We start from the raw sequence: 22,212 nt of genomic DNA, 5'->3' as shown, positions 1-22,212 counted from the left end.
AAGTTGCTCCTTATCACTCCAAAATAAACTGGTCTGGGACCTGAAGTAAGTCTTATAAAGTTCCCTGCCATTTACAGCACTATTTGTGCTGCTGGTGGGTGCTAGCCTCTCTCAGCCTGACCCCATGTGGTCACCTAACTAGTGAAAGAGTATCATGGTGAGGGGCAGTGACTGAATAGGCAGATAAAAGAAAATATCTCCTTTCAACAAATGCTGCTGGGAAAACTGGAAATCCATATGCAAAAGAATGAAGCTGGACCCCTTCATTATATAATACACAAAAATGAATTTAAAATAGACCACAGGGCTCAATGTAACAGCTAAAACTATAAAGCTTTTAGATGCGAACACAGGAACAAATCTTCATGAACTTGATTTGGGCAGTGGTTCCTAAGGTAAATTTTTTTTAATATCTTTATTGGAGTATAATTGCTTTACAATGTTGTGTTAGTTTCTGCTGTATGACAAAGCGAATCAGCTATATGTATACGTATAACCCCATATCCCCTCCCTCTTGCATCTCCCTCCCACCCTCCCTATGCCACTGGGCAATGGTTTCTTAGGTATGACAGCAAAAGCACAAGTGACAAAAGAAAAAAATTCGATAAATTGGACTTGATCAAACTTAAAAATATTGTGCTGCAAATAGCACCATCAAGAAAGTGAAAAGACAATGCACAGAATGGGAGAAAATATTTGCAAATCATACATCTGACTAGGGACTTGCATCCAGAGCATATAAAGAACTCATAACTTAAAAATAAAAAGATAAATAATCCAATTAAAAATGGGCAAAAACCTGAGAAGACATTTCTCCAAAGAAGTTATACACATGGCCAATAAGCACATGAAAAGATGCTCAACATCACTATTCATTAAAGAAATAAAAATCAAAACTACAATGAGATACCACTTCACACCCACTAAGATGGCTATGATAAAAACCCTAAAAATCAAATAACAAGTGTTGGTAAAGAGGAGGAAAATTTGAAACCCTCATACTTTACTGGCAGGATTGTAAAATGCTTTAGCCACTGTGGAAAACAGTTCGGCAGGTCCCCAAACTGTTAAACATAGAGTTACCATATGACCCAGCAATTCTACTCCTAGGTATAAATACTCAAGACAAATGAAAAGGTAAGTCCACACAAAAATTTGTACACAAATATTCACAGCATCATTATTCTTATTAGCTGAAAAGTGGAAACAACCCAAATGTCCATCAACTGATGAATGGATGAATAAAATGTGGTATATCCATATAATGGAACATTATTCAGCAATTAAAAAAATTAAGTTCTGACTTACTATACAACATGTATGAACCTTAAAAACATGATGCTAAGTGAAAGAAGCCAATCACAGAAGACCACATGTTGTATGATTCCATGTAAATGAAATGGCAAGAGCAGGCACATCTATGAAGACAGAAAGTAGAGAGCGGTTGCCTGGGGGGTGGGGCAGGGGAGAATGGAAAGTGACTGCTAATGGGCACAGAATCTCTTTTGGGGGTGATGAAAATGTTCTAAAATTACACTGTTATGATGGTTGCACAACTTCGTAAATATGCTAAAAACCACTGAAGTATACACTTAAAAGAGTGAATTGTATGCTATATGAAATGTATCTAAATAAAGTTGTCTTTTAAAAAAGATGAAGAGGACTTCCCTGGTGGTGCAGTGGTTAAAAATCCGCCTGCCAATGCAGGGGACACGGGCTCGAGCCCTGGTCCGGGAAGATCCCACATGCAGCGGAGCAACTAAGCCTGTGCACCACGACTACTGAGCCCGCGTGCCACAACTACTGAAGCCCGCACACATAGAGCCCGTGCTCCGCAACAAGAGAAGCCACTGCAATGAGAAGCCCATGCACCGCAACGAAGAGTAGCCCCCACTCGCCGCAACTAGATAAAGCCCGTGCGCAGCAACGAAGACCCAACGCAGCCAAAACTAAGTAAGTACATTTATATATTTAAAAATAAAAGATGAAAAAAGAAGATCTCTGCGTGAACTCCACCAGCGGCCCTGCCATCCAATTTGGAGGATGTCGTAGCCACCACTGAGTGACTAGCATTGATGTGAAGTGCAGATTACGGTGGAAAGCTGGGGAGAACATGGAAGCAAGTTTGGCTGTCTGTGTCCCTGATAGAGATGCATCCTCTAGGCTGGAAGGTGGCTGGAAGATGGCCAAAGCTTTCAGTGACTATCAAGGACAAAATATACTTCCTTTAAGCACTAATACTACCAGGGAACTGTCTATTTGGAAAAAACAAAAGCCATTACCTGAAGAAGAGTGCTGCACAGATTCAGAATGGGGATTGGCTTCAAAGGCAAGCTGCACCCACAGAACCTGTTGCTTTTCTTCCCATAACAGTGTAAGCAGGAGTAACTCCGAAGCAGCCCCTGAGACCCACAGGGCCCCTGGAGCGGTGCCATGACGTATCCCGAGCATTTGTGTTAGTGACTAGTCAGGCTCACTTGAAGTAACACGCAGCAGCGGTTTTCTGCCCTGGACACCTGGCTCAATTTCACTGAGGCAAGTGATGGCTCTTCTTAAAGCCAAAGTCTGGAGAAGGATGGTCTTCTCGGTCCCGGGCCATGTCCACAGGTGCCCCCACCCTCCATCCAGCTGATCATACAGACAGATATCTTAGCAGTTCTGCATGTGACCATTCTGTGCTGAGATGCTCAACAACAGAACCCCTTCATGGGGATGAAAAGGAATCATACACCACATCTACTCAAAGTTGGGTCTGAGGGTCTTAAAGCTGGCCACGTGCACCAGGGAACATGAGATAAGACAGGCAAAGAGGGAAACTGCCATTTATATTACTGTCTTCTTCCCAGGAAAACACAGGCCAGAACAAAGAAGAGCGGTAGGAAGGAAAGGAAGAGGAGGGGAGGAGGGGAAGGAAATCAAACCAACCCAAAGCACACGCCAGCCTGGGACCTGCTGGTCCCTGGGGTCAAGTTAAGCCCATCACTTAGAAAGCCTCTTTCTATGTGACCGGGAGACTGTAATCCCATCATAGAAATGAGTAAGGTAAGACTATAACCATTAAAATCACACCTGTCCATGGTGATGAGTGTAAATGTAAGTTTACATTTACATATGTATAAGCAGATTTAAAATAAACTTTCCGACCTTTCGCGCATTTATCCATTCTACTTACTTTTGCACTGTTGGATGGGGTTTCACGGTTGCTACAGAAGCTGGCCCGCCTACAGCCGTAGTAGGCTCTTGACTTTCTGTAGCTTGATTTTCAGGTCGGAATTTTCTACGGATGGGCTTTGATGGGGGCTGAGAATACGGTATATCCTGTGGAGTTAAAAAAAAAAACCAAAAAGTTAAACAAATGCCACCCATCACGTCAATGCCCCATGTTACTCTCGGCGTATCCCCAAGGTCAGTCGTGTGCTCTATTCAAACTCCACACCTCAGGACAAGTGGCTGGTTCGTGGCTTGGCAAGACCTGGAGAGACCCGGGCATCAGATTCCAGGGGCCTTTCCTTCTTTCTTTTTCTTTTTTTTCATGCTTGCAGCCTATTACCTCTTTTGTCACCTGGAAGGACACAGGACTCAGATGCCCTCTCTCCCTCCCCTCTTTTCTTTTTTAAATGCTGTGTGCATCTCACACCACAGGGCTTTTCCTTACTGAAGACAAAATGCACTCTTGCCTCACTTTGGGGCTTTTGGGAATATGTTCTGAATCTGTTCTAAGTTTTAAAGTTTGTAGAGGTCTTTGTCATATGCTCATCATTCTCCAACCCCCGGCTCCTACATCAAGCCAAGCTGACGAGCCACTGTGTCTTCTGGAAGGAGACAGTTGGCCTGCTTCCTTGGAGGCCCTGCCTCACCTGTGCTCCCGAGCCCAGGCCCACGTGCTCTGTGATGGGAGGAGGGCCTGAGGAAATGGGCAAGGAGAAAGGAGGGGGAGAAGACGAATGGGAGAGCACGGTGAGTGAGCAAGCAAATGGCCCAGGACTTGGTGACATGGGTGGGCAAGGGGAGACCGTAGCAAAAAGACTAGGAAGGGGAGACCACCCCAGCCCCCAGCTTGCTCCTCGAGGCTTAGCAGGATGCAGGGCTCCCCACTGCACCTCTTGGTCTTGCCAAAAGCAAGGCCACCATATTTAGCTGGGAGGTTGAAGAGGGAAGTACAAACTGTCAGAAACATCAAGGTGGAGCCCAGGAATCATCAGGACCCTAATCTTCACAAAGAACCCAGATTCTAGGAAATCTGGACCACAAACATTCATGTCAGGGCATGAAAACTTTAAAACGGTATGTCTGCTAACAGCGGCAAGCAGCCCAGGGGAGGGAGGGGTCCCAAGACCATCACAGTAACATCCTCACGCTGGCCTTACCTTCTTTGCTGGACTACTTTCCGCAGCTTGGGAAGGGGCTCTGTTCAGCTGGGGGTGTAACTCGGCCTCAGACGCTTGTTCAGACTGTAGCAAAAGATCACAGAAAGGAAAAAAATGTAAAAACATAACCACCTAAACATGTAATGAAGAGAGCTTAGGAAAAGAGTTACTAAGGAGAAAGAGCCAAGGATGGTCGGGGCTGCCAATCCTCGAGAAAAGCTTCTGTAGACCCTGCTGTTCCCTCCCATCCCTCCTCCCAGCATTGTTCAATCTTAGGGAAAGAAGTCACAGGAATGTCTTCTATAACTGGATGTATGTATTGCTAAAAACTAATGCTTCGAAAGCACAAACTAAAAATAACAAAGCGTATCAGAAAAATAGGGTGGGGAAAGAAGTTAAAATTTCAACCCGATCACTAACAAAAACAATAATTATAATGAAAAGCACTGAAAGTTTTTTAAATATTAAATTTCTGATAAAACACTCTAGTAGATATGACTCTTTACCTTAAAAAAAGGTGAGGGGTAAGCATGATGGAAGGGGTAAACAGAGGGATTCTGGCTGCTGAGTGGTCTGGAGTCCGTGAATGTAAGCACAAAGACGGGAGGAATGGCCCCAAAGGCCTGCAAGACAGCGGGGCCACACAGCCCGGCGCAGAGCCCAGGGAGCGCGGGTGCCCCTGCTCAGCTTCCTATCTCCCGGGCTTGCTACATTCAGCGCTGCTGGAGTCCTTGGCTTTCAGCCACTATTAGCCAGGGATGCAAAATGTTAATAACATGTGAACCAACGTGACCTCCACATTACCAGTCCTCTACTGACCCACAAGCGAATCTGCATCACAGAAACACACACTGCAGCATGCAACCTATGGGTCTGAGGGCACCTACCTCGTCGCTAAGCAGCCCTCTTCAAAGCACGTTCCAGCTGCCGCTAGTCTTCAGAGACCAGCAGCCCAGCTCGGCACCCTCAGCTGTGTTTGTAAAGGTCCTGTCCCTGGCATCTGATGAGTCGCAGTCTCCTACTTGGAATCATTCTCTCTTCCTGTTCTGGCCCCTCTTGTCCCTCACGTGAGCGGTTTCTCAAGGTCCTGTTTTCGGCTCTCCTGCTCCATGTTTCCCTCCCTGTCCACTCTTCCCCACAGTAAGCCCGTCTGCTCCTACACTTCCACTGCCCGCGCTGGAATCCTTGGTGCCCAAGCAACTCCCCGCCTCTTTGAAACCCACGCTGCAGGCACTCAACATGCATGACTTCTAGTTCCAGGTTTTTCTTATAGCCTTCTCCTTTCCATTAAGGGTAACTGTATTATTATTATTGTTGTTGTTGTTATTAATAGATGTGCACTATGAACCACCGAACACTTGCTATGTGTCAACATGTTGCTCTAGATGTTTTGCATGGATTACTGCATTTCATCATCACAGTCTTAGGAAGTCGGGAAGAAACTAAGGACCCAGAAGGTAAGGGACTCACCCAATATCACACAAATAGCAGAGTCCAAACCCAGGCCTCAGGTTCCAAAGCTGGGCTGTGACCACTATGCTCTACCGCCTCCAGCACTTTGGGCCTGAGTGTTATTCACTCAAGAAGTACCTATCCAACAGCCACGACAGGCAGCCCCTGTAGTAGCACCGGTGTTCAAGGATGAACAAGCTCTGGACCTTGCAGTCTAGCGGGAAAGGCAGAGAATGAGCAGGCAAACAGGCTTCAGGGGAATAAGGACTACAGCGAGGGTGTGCGGGGGCTACAACAGCAGCCGGCCTTGTGGGTCACCAACACTCAGGCAAAGGTGACATCCCGGCTGCGAGCTGGGTGCAGAGGGGCACTGCACAGGGGGGGCGAGAAAGGAGGATTGAGGGGCCTCCCAGGCTCTGACACCCGGGAGGGCAGGCTGGGGTACCACGAGAGCACGGAGGCCAACCTCCGCAACAGGAACCGAGGGAGAAGCAGGTGGGAAGGGGAGCCTGCTTTGGGACACACTGAGTTTGAAGTACCCGGAAGCATCCAAGTGAAGTCGGTCAAGAGCCATTCACGGTCAGGCTCCCCCACCTTCTCAGGGGTTCGGACAGATGGCATCACACTCCAAGATGCACTAGTCCAATGTCAGCTTTCTGAATGGCTGAGCAAGGACCTGACAGGCACCTAGTGCAGGGCTGCCCGTGACCTGTGCTGAAGAACAGGACCTGGACCTGAGGCCCGCACTCGCCTTCCACGGCCAATCCACGGCCTGCCCTGCTACGGCCCACCCGCTCTCCACAGGGACCACAGGTTTGCGCCCACATGGCCCAGCAGCCAGGCAGAGAGGAGAGAAGTGACGGACCAGTCACCCCACCTTTCAGTTGGTCAGTTCCCCTCCGTATCATCAGGCAGGTGGAGAGAGGTGTCCGTCCTAATGCTCCCTTTCCTGGGGAGATGAGTGAAGTCTCCTTCTTGTGGAAATATTGAGGGAAATGATAAATTTCATCCTCTTTTCAACAAAAATGAGGATTCTGAGCACAGCAAAAGCAGTAGAGTGTCTGTATCACTGACTTCCTTTTCTTGTAAACATCTCTAAATCACCAACAACAATGGGGTGGGGCTTGGGAAGGATGAGGAGCAGTTGTGAGGCCTGAAAACTGTTTTCCATTTTAAAATTTACCTTCCTGGGCTTCCCTGGTGGCGCAGTGGTTAAGAATCCGCCTGCCAATGCAGGAGACACGGGTTCGAGCCCTGGTCCGGGAAGATCCCACATGCCGCGCAGCAACTAAGCCCGTGCGCCACAACTACTGAGCCTGCGCTCTAGGGCCTGCGAGCCCCAACTACTGAGCCCACGTGTGACAACTACTGAAGCCCACGCGCCTAGAGCCCGTGCTCCGCAACAAAGAGAAGCCACTGCAATGAGAAGCCCGTGCACCGCAACGAAGACCGAACACAGCCAAAAGTAAATAAATAAATCAATTAAATAAAATAAAGAAATAGGAAAAAAAATTTAAAAAAAGATCCTCCATCATTTGGCTCCAATTTACCTCTGCATCATAACTGCATTAGTTTGCCAATCGGGAACCCACTCCAGGCACATAAGTATTACCTGAATCTTCAAACACACCACAAGTTTCTTCTCAATTCAATTCTATTTATTCTAGAACTTCTAGCCCAATGGTTCCCAAATACAGCTACACAAGAGAATTATCTGGGGAATTTTTATAAATTACAGACTTTTAGATACTACCCCAGACTTCTCTAATTAGAATCTCCTAGGGCTGGAACACTAGAACTTCTATTTTAACAAGCTCCCTGAGTGATTTTTATGTAGCCAGCCCAGACCAGCTAGGGACCACTGATGGCCCAAACTCTTCATTTAAGAAATGAGAAAACCAAGTCTCCAAGGTCCTGGTCTGGAAAAGGCCACAGGTGCTCCAGCAAAAACTAACCAGGCTTCTTAATTGTTTTCTTCTCCATTTACCATGGAGGCAATAGGTGGTATATGCAATATGGTTTCATAAACAAATAAATACATATTTGAAGCTGTGCAAAATTTTTACCAGTAAGACTTTTATTTAAAAGTCGAGGGACTTCCCTGGCAGTCCAGTGGTTGGGACTTCGCCTTCCAATGCAGGGGGTGCGGGTTCAATCCCTGGTTGGGGAAGCTGGTATCCCATATGCCTCACGGCCAAAAAAGCAAAACATAAAACAGAAGCAATATTGCAACAAATCCAATAAAGACTTTAAAAATGGTCAACATTGGGCTTCCCTGGTGGTGCAGTGGTTAGGAATCCACCTGCCAATGCACGGGACACAGGTTCGAGCCCTGGTCCAGGAAGATCCCACAGGCCGCAGAGCAACTAAGCCCGTGCGCCACAACTACTGAGCCCGCACGCACCACAACTACTGAAGCCCACGTGCCTAGAGCCCGTGCTCCTCCACAAAAGAAGCCCCCACAGTGAGAAGCCTGCACACTGCAACGAAAGCAGCCCCCGCTTGCCGCAACTAGAGAAGGCCGGCACGCAGCAACGAAGACCCAATGCAGCCAAAAGTAAATAAATAAATTAATTTTTTTTAAAAATGGTCAACATCAAAAAAAACTTTAAAAAAAAGAAACATGAATGTGTTTTAAAAAAATAAATACAAGTCGAATTTGCAACAAGCAAAGAGTCACATATTCATGCTACTGACAGATTAGAAAAAGAAACTTAAGCTTCATTTACCTCCCAAGAATCCAGGCAGATCCCAAGACAGAATCACAAAGGTCAAGGCTAATTTCTAGGCAGATGAGCAGATAATCCTGCTACTGTATCTAGGGGATCTCCAGCATCTTAGTGGTAGTCTCAGTGTCATTTGGTGCTTGACTTTAACCTGACCCCAATCTCTGCTGGTTAAGAACACACCAGAAAGCCCTGTGGTCAAACCCAGGCATAGAAGATGCAGAACCAACAGCCAGCAGCACAGTGGCCACAACAAACCCCACCATTCGACAGTCAGTCTCAGAGAGAAAATCCAGAGGACTGAGTTCTCTGTAAGAACAATTACCAAAATCCATGACCCAAGTCACTTATGAGAGACAAAAATGGAGCTGAAGTATAAGCACCTGGAGGGCAGGAGCTGGGTCTTGTTTCACTCTCGCTTTCCCAGTGCCGAAGCTAAAGACCAGCAAACAGCAGGTCCTCTCATCAATGTATGCAGTGAACTAGTAATGAATCCAACACTGTTTCATATTCCAGTGGACAAGTCAAAAACTTCATCCCATGGCAACTGGGGCCACAGAGCACAGCAGGTACAGGACACAGGCTTTGGAGTCAAATCCAGGCTTGGCACTGGCTTGGGCATGGGCTTAACCTCTCTGAGCCACAATTTCATCATCTGCAAAAGGGGATAATCCATCTAACTCCTAGCATTGTGAAGATTAAGTGAAACATCTGTCTCGGGTGCGAAGCACAGTAACCCAGTAGCTATTCACTAATGGCAGCTACTATCATAATCGGGAGTAAAATTACAATTGGTTTCCCAGGCACAGGATCTATTTCTGTAAGCAGAAGCTAACTCAACATGAGGGACTTTTCCCCTCTTGCCAAAAGATGAAAACCTTGACTGGGAGAGTGCTGACTCTGGCTTAGATAATAAGCAGATCCCATAGAGCAGGCTGCCCACAATCCAAATTTGTGCCACTGGATATTACTGCTACCAATACGAGAGGGAAGACATTTTTACAAATAAAAGCAGATTTCGTGGCTGCCTCAGTACAAACATCTCAGGCAGCTTGCACTGAGTAACTCTGGTGCCCTTACAGCAGGCCAGTCCAACATCAGGGACACTCGGGCGAACACTGACAGAGGAGCTCAGGGACAATTTCAACGAAGTGGATAATCAGCAACTATAATGGACAACTAGCCCCTGGATACGAAAGTCACAAAGCATAATCACTCAGGGATTCCTGGAACCTACTGGATTATGGACAACATCCACGAAACAGACTTCCTGTTACAACTAGAGGACTATGGGCACTGCATTTTGGTCTAAAAGAAAAATATTTGACCATAACTAGATTTTGGTTCTTTTCTAGTAATAGAACCAAGTCTGAGCCCCACCCTCTATTCATCCCATATGTAAAGCCATATTATAACACAGCCCAAAGAGTCAACAACACAGGTGATATACGGCAAGATTCTCCTGAGACCCATTTTCCCCACTGTAGGGTTGAAGAAAGATGCTATATGAACGCCCCTTGCCACACCAAACAGACTCTTACTAAAACAGGTACCCACCACCATCAAAATTCAAAGGCATCTGGTTACAAGGCCTTTAAAAATCTTTTGCTGGTCCCTCACACCTGACATACACAGACTGGCAACAATACAATATAAAAATTTCAAAGCGCCTCAAAGTCCTAGCTTCACTCGATGTTTTACCACACTTATAATTTTGAATTCCTTTCCCATTCCCATTGCTCTGTATTAGTGATGGAGTGTTTCAATAACATTTCTTCTAACTGCTGATAGCTCATACTTAGACTGTGATAAATGTCCCCTTTTGGGATGACACGGCCCTTCCTGCATGAGCCAGGTCCATCAGAGAAAAGTGGCTTTAGAAGAAACTCAATTAGAAATAGCTGGCTAGAGAGAGAGCTGTAAAAATTATGTAAGAGTTAGGAACCAGCCATAAAATAAATTCAGTATTGATGAGGATGTGGAAGTGAAATGAGAACACTGTTGATGGAGCATAAATCAGTACACTTTATAAAACCATTTGGCAGCATCCACTAAAGCCGAACATATGCTTACCATATAACCCAGAAATTCTACTCCTAGGGATAGACCCAAGAGAAATGAAAACATACATCCACTCAGAAACTCGTACATGAATATGCATAGCAGCATTATTTATAACTGCCAAAATTTGAAAACTACCCAAATATCCATCAACAGTAGAAAACAGTGATATAGAACGTCCCTGGTGGCTCAGTGGTTAAGAATCCACCTGCCAATGCAGGGGACACAGGTTCGAGCCCTGGTCCGGGAAGATCCCACAGGCCCTGGAGCAACTAAGCCCGTGCGCCACAACTACTAAGCCTGCACGCACCACAACTACTGAAGCCCACACACCTTGAGCCCATGGCTCCACAACAACAGAAGTCACCACAATGAGAAGCCCACGCACCTCAATGAAGAGAAGCCCCTGCTTGCCACAACTAGAGAAAGCCTGGCACAGCAACAAAGACCCGACACAGCCAAAAAAAAAAAAGAAAGAGAAAACAGTGACATATTTGCATACACAACGGAATACTATACAGCAATGATCTACAACCGCATACAACAATCTGGATGGATCACACAAACAGCGTGTAAGCAAAAGAGGCCAGACACAAGAGTATATACTACATGGTTCCACTTATATAAGGCAGGAAACAAGTAAAACTCACCTATGCTGCTGCGAGTCAGAATAGTGGGAACCCTAAGAATAAGGGATAGGAACTGAAAGATAGCATAAGAGGGGCTTTCTAGGCACCAGTAATATTCTGCTTCTTGATTTGAGTGCCAATAACACACGTGGGTTGAGCTTGTGATAATTCACTGAGTTGAACACTCAATATGTACTCTTCAATACGCACATTATACTTGAATAAAAAGTTAAAAAATAAATCCAGTAAAGCCAATTTCCTGTAATGTCCTTAAAGTGCCACCTAGTGGCACAAGTTAAATGTAAACAAGAAGGAAGATTCATTTCAAGTTGACTTGAAAGACATGGCCCCATTTCTCTCAGCACAGTTTGGGACTGGGCTGGAACAGTGCCCTAGATTTAAAAACAAACGAAAAAAACCCCCACAAAACAACAAAAAACCTTTCCCCTGGCACAGAGAATACTGACACAAAGATTCAGTGGCAAAATAAAGCTGTCTACCACAGGGCACACTGGTACCAATGAGCCAATGATGAGGCACATCCCTTCCCAGCTGCACCTGCGATCAACCATGTGGGAATATTTACAAGCAGAGGTTGGCAACAGCTACAAATAGGGGCTTTTTCTTTTCTCAGAGAGAAGATTTACCAGCACACAAGTAAGGGATACCTACAGAACTTGCTGAGCAGAGCAGGGTATTCAGGAGGGAGACGGGAAGAAACAACTCCTTTATCGTGTTTTCCCAGGACAAGCTTCTTTCCCTCTTCCTCACCTTAAAGGCAAGGCCTTAGTTGGTTTCTTCTAGTTATGCTTCAGAAACACAGAGTTGAGAAGGACCACCCACAGCAAGCCTTGGAAGCTGCCAGGTGAATAAATGATATTTGCTCGAGGTTTTACTAGTAAAGTTGGAAAGACAGAGCATCTTGATCAGAAAAAGGTCCTCAAGGCAAAGCCGCAAACTATAGACACAGGCATTGCAATCCTTGTGTTAGGAGATGGTGGGTTAAAAGGCTGATGGGGGAACTGTCTTTCTGTTGATTCCTTTCCTTTTCATTTCCACTATTTACAGAAACAGGTGACATGTGGATTTGGCCTATAGATTGTAGTTTGTTGACCCCTGATGTAGGCAGAAGGCCAGTCGCGAAAGGTCACAGAAGGGAAAGAAGGTGGTTTAAACACAAGTAGTTTAGTAAGCCAGCCCGGCACTCATTCTGGGCTCGTGATCATGAAGTTCTGGCTGTCCTGAGTCTGTTCTTCTGTTTGCCAACTAGACTCCACCTCTGCTTCGCTGGGCCTGTACTGATAATTATAATAGTTCATTGTTGGTGAGAGCCAACCATGTGCCAGGCACCATCCTAAGTGCTTTACAGATATTAACTCGCTTAATTATCACAACCCTATGAGAGTAGACACTACAACTATCCTCATTCACAGATGATGAAACTGAGACACGGAGAGGCTAAGTAAATGTGTCCAAAGACACACAGCCAGTAAGAGGCAGAGAGAGGATTTGTACCCCAAGCCCACGTTCTTAACTACTCTGTCAGGCTGCCTCCCTGGGCCCACCCTCTGGGCATCCTCCACCATCCTCTCCTAGTGACACCACAGCACAGGGGGGCACCCTCCCATCCCATCCTGCTTCTCCCCTGACACTTAGGGGTGCTTCCTGCTTTTTATCACTGTGTGGGGGTGTCAGAGAAGAGAAATAAAGATTCCTTTGTTCAGGAACCTAGAAACCAGCCGTAGTTGACTCCCAGGGGAAACACTGGGCTATCTTGTTAGTTATAGGAAACATGGTGCCCAGCAATCGCCTACAATCCTTGAGCACAGAGCATGAGAAAATGGGTTTAGATTAGACACATGGAAAATGACACAGTTACATACATACACCATGAGAGACTACAGGATGGAAGGTGTTAGGCGTGGCCGCTTTCAGAGGGTGGGGAAGGGGAAAGGAGCTGGAGGAGAAAGAGCACATCACAACCCTTGTGATCCCACAGCTGTCAGCAAAGTGTGGGCCTCTCGTAAGCACATTTCATTAACCCCTGATGAACTGATTAGATGAACTTAAGGCATCTTTCAGAGGAGTGATGCTAGCACAGTAAGCTTTACACAATAACATTACAAGCAAAATGTCATAAGGAGGGGAAACCTAGGAAAGAAAACAAGTTACCAGTGGTAGGATAAAGCTAATTTATTAAGAGGTTTCAGAACATAAAATGTATTGGTGATAATATGTCAACTCTGTTGTTAAGAAAAAAGAGGTGGGCTTCCCTGGTGGCGCAGTGGTTAAGAATCCGCCTGCCAATGCAGGGGACAAGGGTTCGTGCCCTGGCCCAGGAAGATCCCACATGCTGCAGAGCAACTAAGCCCGTGTGCCACAACTGCTGAGCCTGCGCTCTAGAGCCCACAAGCCACAACTACTGAGCCCGCGTGCTGCAACTACTGAAGCCCACGCATGCATAAATAAATAAATAAGAGAGAGGTTAAGAAAATAACTGTGAGACGTGGTTGCATAGCAGAGCATGGTGGGTGGAGCCGGCACTCTGAGCCTAGATAGTCAGGGTCAGAATCACAGCTTTAACGTGCTGTGGGTGACTCTGGGCAAATTTCTAGTTCTCTGTGCCTCAGTTTGCTTATCTGCAAAGTGACGATAGCAACAGAACCTACTGCACATGGTTGCTAGGATTAAATAAGTTAATATTTATAAAGGACTTAGAAGAGCATCTGACACATAAACACTATACTTAAGTACATGATAAATTTATAAAATAAATAATCGCAAAGCCTCAATGGTTTGTATACTTCTAAAATCAATTCTGAAATGCATAAATAATAATTATTTATGATGTAAAACTTCTGCCTCTTTTTCCCTTTTTGAAAGCAGGATATGGATTACACTTGGCCTTCGGCTACACCAAATATGGCCCAGTGACCAAACTGTGCAACCTATTTTGGCAAAGCTGAACGTTAAGTCTTCCCTGGGGAAGGCACTTTAAACAATAAACGTTTTAGCTTAATATTAGGAAATATCGATACTTCATATTTAGAAAATGGGCAGAGAGACTGAAAATCCTTATTAACTTGTGCTCAGCATACCTATAGTTAATTTTTATGATGTGCGATGAATGATTTCTCTCTCTCTCTCTCTCAAGGTTTATCATTAAATTTCTAGCACCAGCCCAGAAACCTTTCCCAGCTCTCCTGTTCTACAAAAGCTGGTTCTGTCACTTACTAACGAAGAGGTCCCAAGTAGTTCACTTCTGCTTTCTGAACTTCAACTTCCTGTTCTGTAAAATGCTATGCAATGACAAAGGAGAGCATGAGCACAGAAGTGATAAAATTCGAAAGACTAAGACACACTCAGCAGCAAGACAAAGATCCCTGTGGGGCCAAATCACAAAGTGGCAGGCATATGCATAAAATAGATAACTAATAAGCACCTGTTGTATAAAAACAATAAAATCCAAAACAGCCAAAAAAACCCCAAGTGGTAGGCCAGGCTGAGGGTTCAGCAGCAGGTGGAGGCAGCTGAGAGCTCATACCCAGCAGAATAACAGGGATTTAAATGCCCCACATGAGGCAGGGTTCCCGCACCAAGCTCATTCCCTAAAGCCAGAGGCTAAGGTGACACTTCACTACCTATAAACCTGCAAAGCCACGAAGAAGCCTGTGAAGGTGCTCGGGGCTGCCTCCTAATGAAAGGAAGCAGAAACAGATACAACACTTTAGCCTGGTCTTGGGCTCAGCCACCATCTGGTGACATCTGCATGATCACTTACATCTGTACCAGATGGAAGTGCTGAACCTCAAGGAGAAGAATTGGCCCCAGACTAGAGGCCCATGGGCGCAGGGTGGTGGGGTATGGTTGGCAGGGACACCACTGAACTGCTAGGAAGAGAGGAGCTCGGAGAACTGAGAATGAAATTGAAACTCCGATACCAAATAAGACTGCTAAGCAAATTTCCAAAAAGCATGGAAGGAAAAAAGCCAGCAGTAAGAACAGCCTCCCAAAAATAAGATGAATTTACTCCTGACTAAAATGAAGACAGAACAAGTTGAAAATAACTTTAAAATAATTTTGTTTAGAACCCACAAAGTTAAAAGTAGGGAATGCATCCTGAAAAAGAACAGAGAACTATGAAACAGAAATTGGGAAAAGTGAAACAAGAACAGATTAACATAAAAAAGAATGGACTATAAAACCCGGAATCATAAACAGTTATAAATTTGGAAGTCAAAGATTTCATCCACAGCCAACCCAGAGAGATCATGACATAAAAAGATGAAAGTACCACTACTAGAAATAAAAGATGTGTTACCAGATATAGAAGCATAGCTAATGAGTTTGAGAAGAAAATAGAAGAAATAAGTAGAGAATCAAAACCTGCAGAGATATGACTAAGAGTGTTCTAAAAATTAAAGACATGATTTTCCAGATGGAAAGTGCATACCAATCATCATCTAGAATAAATAAATTTAAATCTATGCCTAGACACATCACAGTGAAATTGCAACAGAACATCGAAAATAAAGTTTTAAAAGCCACCACAGAGAAAAGATAGTAACTCCAAAGGAACCCAAAATAGATTCACAGAATACTCAGCAGCAACAAAAATAAATGCCAGAAGAGAAGGAGATAATACATTCAAAATGCTGAGGGAAAATAATCTTCAACCTAGAATTCTATTCATACATGCAGCAAAATTACCACTTAATAGAAAGGGCAATAAGTTTACCATCCAGAGAACATGGATGAAAAAAACTACTAGGTTATGTATTTCAGTAAAAGGTTTATGTGAACCTCACAATTGCTGGAGTTATCCTAACTATACGATTATGCAATATTATATGCCTCATCACAAGTTCTGAGAGCATGGTCTCTTAAAAGTAGCTTCCAAAGGCCATTTTATTCTGATAGAGCTTTGACTTTGTTTTATTCTAGTTGTCATAACAGAGAGCATTTTTTCCCTTTCTCCCAATCTTTAATTGAAAGAGGAAATCTTTAAAAGAAAAACTCCCTAATTTCCCCACCAAAACAGCTATTTAAACTTCTACCAGTTACTGCAGTCCACTTCCAAATGCTCAACAGTAGATACGTGACATTTGTGATTGAAACGTATAGAGACCTTCAAGGATACCCAAATTCACAAATCTACCTCTCACAAAAAGTCTCCCCAAAATAGAGAATGTACTTATATAAACAATTTATCATAAGATGAGATAGCTAAATTATAGATGAATTACTTAAGCGACCCCTTTAGACCCCTAAAAAGAGTTAGTGGAAATTCACTGAGGAGTTAACTTCCAAGTTCAAAGGCCCAATGAGGAGCGAACACTGGCCAGCAACAAAGGAAAAGGAATTTAAACTCTGACCACAGCAAAGGGGCCGATCAGTGTTTTCTATGGACCTTCAAGATCACTCTCAGAGAGTAGAATATCTTACTATCAAAGTTCTACTGAATACTTTTATGTGGTACAATCAGTAAACATTTCTGTATTTGGATCTTTTCTACTATTTTCCCTGTAAACATTCTAATGGATGTCTAATACTCTATTGGGTGGATATACATACAATACTCTTAACCAGAGCCTTCTTCTTGGGCATTTGTATTGTCTGTATTGTTTTAATTTTTATCAATAATACTAAAATAAATGTCATCATAGAACTTTTCCTTTCTTTTGAACAAGCTCTTGGGGAAAATTCTAATGGCATTTGTTGATAGCTGGAAAACTCTGAGTGCTCCTTTTAAAAGGAGGGGATTTATACTTAATCTTTCCTCCTCTATTCCAATGCCAGTATTTCATCACTCTCTCTTCTCCTTGAACTTCTCACTACGGCCATTTCCTATGCCTTTTGAATTTCTCATTCAGTGCCAGCTGTATGAAAATAGTACTTTTCAAATTCCTTTAATAAATCCTTATAAAAGGACTTGGAGAGCTCTCAAAATTCTATCAACAAAGACTGGTCTAAACCACAACTGTTTCTTCATGCTACACCAACCTGGAAATATGATTAGCTTTTTGAGTAAACTATGAAACAATTCTAGAGCTAGGTACCATAGAGTAAAATGTACTGCCAAAATCAATATATGAAAAAAGGTCTTACACAAAGCAGAATAATCTACTTGAATCTTCAGCCTTGATAAATTCAAAACAATGTTATCTACAGTGAGGGAGAAATTTATCAGAACCTAATTTTAATTTAAAATACAGCCTTTTATTTTAACTAGAGGACAACACAAGAGGAGTTGTGTCAGTCAAGCTACAGGTTTGTCAATTTTGTTGATCATCTAAGAAACCCAACTTTTGGTTTCAATGATTTCCCTGTTGTTTTCCGATTCTCTATCTATCTCCACTCTATTATTTCCTTCCTTCTGCTAGCTTCGGGTTTAGCTAGCTCCTCCTCTTTTTTTTAATTGAAGTATACTTGATTTACAATATTATATTAGTTTAAGGTGTACAACACAGTGATTCAGCATTTTTACAGACCATACTCCATTTAAAGTTATTATAAAATAATGGCTATAATTCCCTGTGCTGCACCCTAACCCTAACCCTTGTTGTTAACCTATTTTATACATAGTAGTTTGTACCTATTAATCCCATACGCCTATCTTGCCCCTCCCCACTGGTATCCGCTAGTTTATTTTCTTTGTGAGTCTATTTCTATTTTACTATATACATTTGTTTACCTTTCAGATTCCACACGTAAGTGATAACACACAGTATTTGTCTTTGCCTGCCTGACTTATTTCACTAAGCATAATATTCTCTAAGTCCATCCATATTGCTATAAATGGCAGAATTTCATTCCTTTTTATGGATGAGTAATATTCCATTTTATATATATACACCACTTCTTTATCCATTCACTGTTGATGGATACTTAGGTTGCTTTCACACCTTGGAAATTATAAATAATGCTGCTATGAACACTGGGTGCGTGTATCTTTCCAAATCAGTGTTCTCATTTTTTTTTGGATGTATACCCAGGAATGGAATTGCTGGATCATAAGGTAGTTCTATTTTTAGTTGCTTGAGGAACCTCCATACTGTTTTTCACAGTACCTGCACCAATTTGCATGCCCACTGACAATGTACAAGAGTACCCTTTTCTCCACATCCTAGCCAACATTTGTTATTTGTGGTCATTTTGATGACAGCCATTCTGACAGGTGTGAAGTGATGTCTCATCATGGTTTTGATTTGCATTTCTCTAATAATTAGCAACACTGACCATCTCTTCATGTGCCTGTTGGCCACCTGCAGGTCTGCTTTGGAAAAACATCTATTCAAGTCTTCTATCCATTTTTTTAGCCAGGCTGCTTTTTTAAAAATATTGAGTTGTGTGAGCTGTTTATTTATCTTGGATATTAGTCCCTTGTTGGTCATATCATTTGTAAAGTATTTTCTCCCATTCATTAGGTTGTCTTTTTGTTTTGCGGATGATTTCCTTTGCTGTGCAAAAGCTTTTAACTTGAATTAGGTCCCGTTTGTTTATTTTTGCTTTTATTTCTTTTCTCTTAGTAGACAGATCCAAAAATGTATTGCTTCTACTTTTGTCAAAGTGTTCTAGTTTTATGCTTTCACGTCTTGCAGTTAGGTCTTTAATCCATTTTAAGTTTATTTTTGTACATAGTGTGAGAAAACGTTCTAATTTCATTCTTTTACATGTAACTGTCCAGTTCTCCCAACACCACTTACTGAAGAGACTGTCTTTTCTCCATTGTATATTCTTGCCTCCTTTGATGTAAATTAATTGGCCATGAGTGCATGGGTTTATTTCTGGGTTCTCTGTTCTGTTCCACTGATCTATGTGTCTGTTTGTGTACCAGTACCATGCTGTCCTGCTTACTGTAGCTCTGCAGTATAGTCTAAAGTTAGAGAGAGTGATACCTCCAGCTTCGTTCACTTTTTCTCAAAATTGCTTCAGCAATTTGAGGTCTTTTGTGGTTCCATATGAATTTTAGGATTCTTTGTTCTACTGTGGAAAATGTCATGGGTATTTTAATAGGAATTGCATTAAATCTGTAGATTGGGGCTTCCCAGCGCAGTGGATAAGAATCCTCCTGCCAATTCAGGGGACACGGGTTCAAGCCCTGGTCCAGGAAGATCCCACATGCTGCTGAGCAACTAAGCCCGTGTGCCACAACTACTGAGCCTGCGCTCTAGAGCCCGCGAGCCACAACTACTGAGCCCACGTGCCACAACTATTGAAGCCTGTGCGCCTAGAGCCCGTACTCTGCAACAAGAGAAGCCACTGTAATGAGAAGCCCACACACCGCAACAAAGAGTAGCCCCCGCTTGCCCCAACTAGAGAAAGCCCGTGCACAGCAACGAAGACCCAATGCAGCCAAAAATAAATAAATAAAAAATTTTTAAAAATCTGTAGATTGCTTTGGGTAGTATAGACATTTTAACAATATTAATTCTAACAATACAAGAATATAGGATATCTTTCCATTTCTTTGTATCATCTTCAATTTCCTTCATCAATGTTTTATAGTTTTCAGAGTATAGGTCTTTCACTTTCTAGGTTAAATTGATTCCTAGGTATTTTGTTCTTTTTGGGGCAACTGCTTTTTGGTTGTTTTTTGGTTTTTTTTTTTTTCTTTGCTCTTGCTTTCCAATAGTTCATTATTAGTGTATAGAAAATCAACAGATTTCTGTATATTAATCTTGTATCCTGCAACTTTACTGAATTCATTAATTAGTTCTAATAGTTTTGAGGTGGAGACTTTAGGGTTTTCTATGTATAGTATCATGTCATCTTCAAATAGTGAGTTTTACTTCTTCCCTTCCAATTTGGATGCTTTTTATTGATATTTCTTTTTCTTCTCTGATTGTTGCTGTCAGAACTTCCAATACATTGTTAAATAGAAGTGGTGGAGAGTGGGCATCCTTGTCTTGTTCCTTATCTTAGAGGAAATGCTTTCAGCTTTTCACCACTGAGTATGATGTTAGTTGTGGGATTGTCATAAAGAACCTTTATTATGTTGAGATATGTTCCCTCTATACCAACTATGATGACAGTTTTTTTTTTATCATGAATGGATATTGAATTCTGTCAAAGGTTTTTTATGCATCTATCGAGATGATTACATGATAGTGATCCTTCCTTTTGTTAAGATGGTGTGTATTACACTGATTTGTGAATACTGAACCATCCTTGCATCCCTGGAAAAAATACCAGTTGATCATGGTGTATGATCTTTTTTATGTATTGTTGAATTGAGTTTGCTAATATTTTGTTGAGAATTTTTGCATCTATATTTATCAAAGATGTTGGTCTGTAATTTTCTTTTTTTGTAGTGTCTTTGTCTGGTTTTGGTATCAGGGTCATGGTGGCCTCACAGAATGAATTTGGGAGTGTTGTTCTGTCCTCTTAAATTTTTTGGAATAGTTTGAGGATAGGTAGTAGTTATTCTTATGTTTGGGAGAATTCTCCTTTGAAGACATCTGGTCCTGGGCTTTTGTTTGCTGGGAGCTTTTTTAATTACAAATTCAATTTCACTACTAGCAATAGGTCTGTTCAAATTGTCTGTCTCTTCCTGATTCATTTTTGGCAAGTTTTATGTTTCTAGAACTTTGTTCATTTCTTCTAGGTTGTCCAATTTGTTGGCATATAACTGTCTATAGTATTCTCTTATGATTTTTTGTATTTCTGTAGTATTGGTTGTTATTTCTCCTCTTTCATCTCTTATGTTGTTCATTTGGGTCCTCTCTCTTTCCTTCCTGATGAGCCTGGCTAAAGGCTTATCAATTTTGTTTATCATTTCAAAGAAACAGGTCTTGGTTTCATCTTTTCTTTTTTTTTTGGTCTATTTATTTCCTCTCTGATCATTATTATTTCCTTCCTTCTGCTCATTTTGGGCTTTGTTTGTTCTTCTTTTTCTAATTCCTTTAGAACGCTTAGGTTAAGTTGTTTGAGGTTTTTCTTGTTTCTTGAGGAAGGCATGTATCCCTCTAACATCCCTTCTAGAACTACTTTTGCTGCATCCCACAGACTGTAGAAAGCTGTGTTTCTATTTTCATTTGTCTCATGGTATTTTCTCATTTCCTCTTTGATTTCCTCATTGTCCCATTGGTTTTTTAGGAGTGTGTTGTTTACTCTCCATGTGTTTGTGCTTTTCCTGTTTTTTTCTGTAATTGATTTCTAGTTTCATACCACTGTGGTTGGAAAAAATGCTTGATATAATTTCTATCCTCTTAAATTTGTTGAAACTTCCTTTGTGCCCTAGCTTGTGATCTATCCTGGAGAACATTCCATGTGCACTTGAAAAGAATGTGTATTCTGGTCTTTTCAGATGCAATGTCCTTACTATTAAGTCCAACTGCTCTATTATGTCATTTAAGACCACTGTTGCCTTAACGATTTTCCATCTGATCTGTCCATTGATATATGGGGGGTGTTAAAGTCTCATACTATTATTGTATTATTGTCAGTTTCTCTCTTTATGTCTGTTAATATTTCCTTTATATATTTAGGTGCTCCTGTATTGGGTACATATATATTAACAAGTATAATATCCTCCTCTTGTATTGATCCCTTTGTCATATAAAATAGCCTTCTCTGTCTTTTTTATAGCCTTTGTTTTAAAGTCTACTTTGTCTGATATGAGTGTTACTACCCCTGCTTTCTTGTCATTTTCATTTGCATGAAATATCTTTTTCCATCCCCTCATTTTCAGTCGGTGTGTGTCTTTGGCTCTACACTGCGTATCTTGTAGACAGCATGTACGTGGGTCTTGTTTCTATATCCAATCAGGTACACTATGTCTTTTGATTGGAACATTTAGTCCATTCACGTTTAAGATAATTATTCACATGTATATTCTTATTGTTATTTTGTTAATTGTTTGGTGTTTTTTTAGGTCTTCTTTGTTCCTTTTGATGACTATATTTAGTGTTATATTTGGATTCCTTTTTATTTTATGTGTGTACATCTATTATAGATTTTTGGTTTGTGGTTACC

The 22,212-nt window shown here is 42.3% G+C and overlaps 1 protein-coding gene across 5 annotated transcripts in view; it reads right to left on the bottom strand.

Moving 5' to 3' along the window:
• REPS2 (RALBP1 associated Eps domain containing 2) overlaps positions 1-22,212 on the bottom strand; it is a 231,723-nt gene that overhangs the window by 31,488 nt on the left and 178,023 nt on the right. For all 5 annotated transcript variants that reach the window (XM_079911205.1, XM_079911207.1, XM_079911206.1 and 2 more), the window contains exons 15-16: positions 4,368-4,451; positions 3,173-3,318 (exon numbers count right to left, since the gene is read on the bottom strand). In XM_079911205.1, coding sequence (XP_079767331.1) covers positions 3,173-3,318; positions 4,368-4,451 — 230 coding nt within the window. The remainder of the gene's footprint in view (positions 1-3,172; positions 3,319-4,367; positions 4,452-22,212) is intronic.

This window comes from Stenella coeruleoalba (genome assembly GCF_951394435.1).
Source record: "Stenella coeruleoalba genome assembly, chromosome: X".
In the NCBI taxonomy this organism is placed as follows: domain Eukaryota; kingdom Metazoa; phylum Chordata; class Mammalia; order Artiodactyla; family Delphinidae; genus Stenella; species Stenella coeruleoalba.
This window is presented reverse-complemented; position numbering and strand designations above follow the sequence as displayed.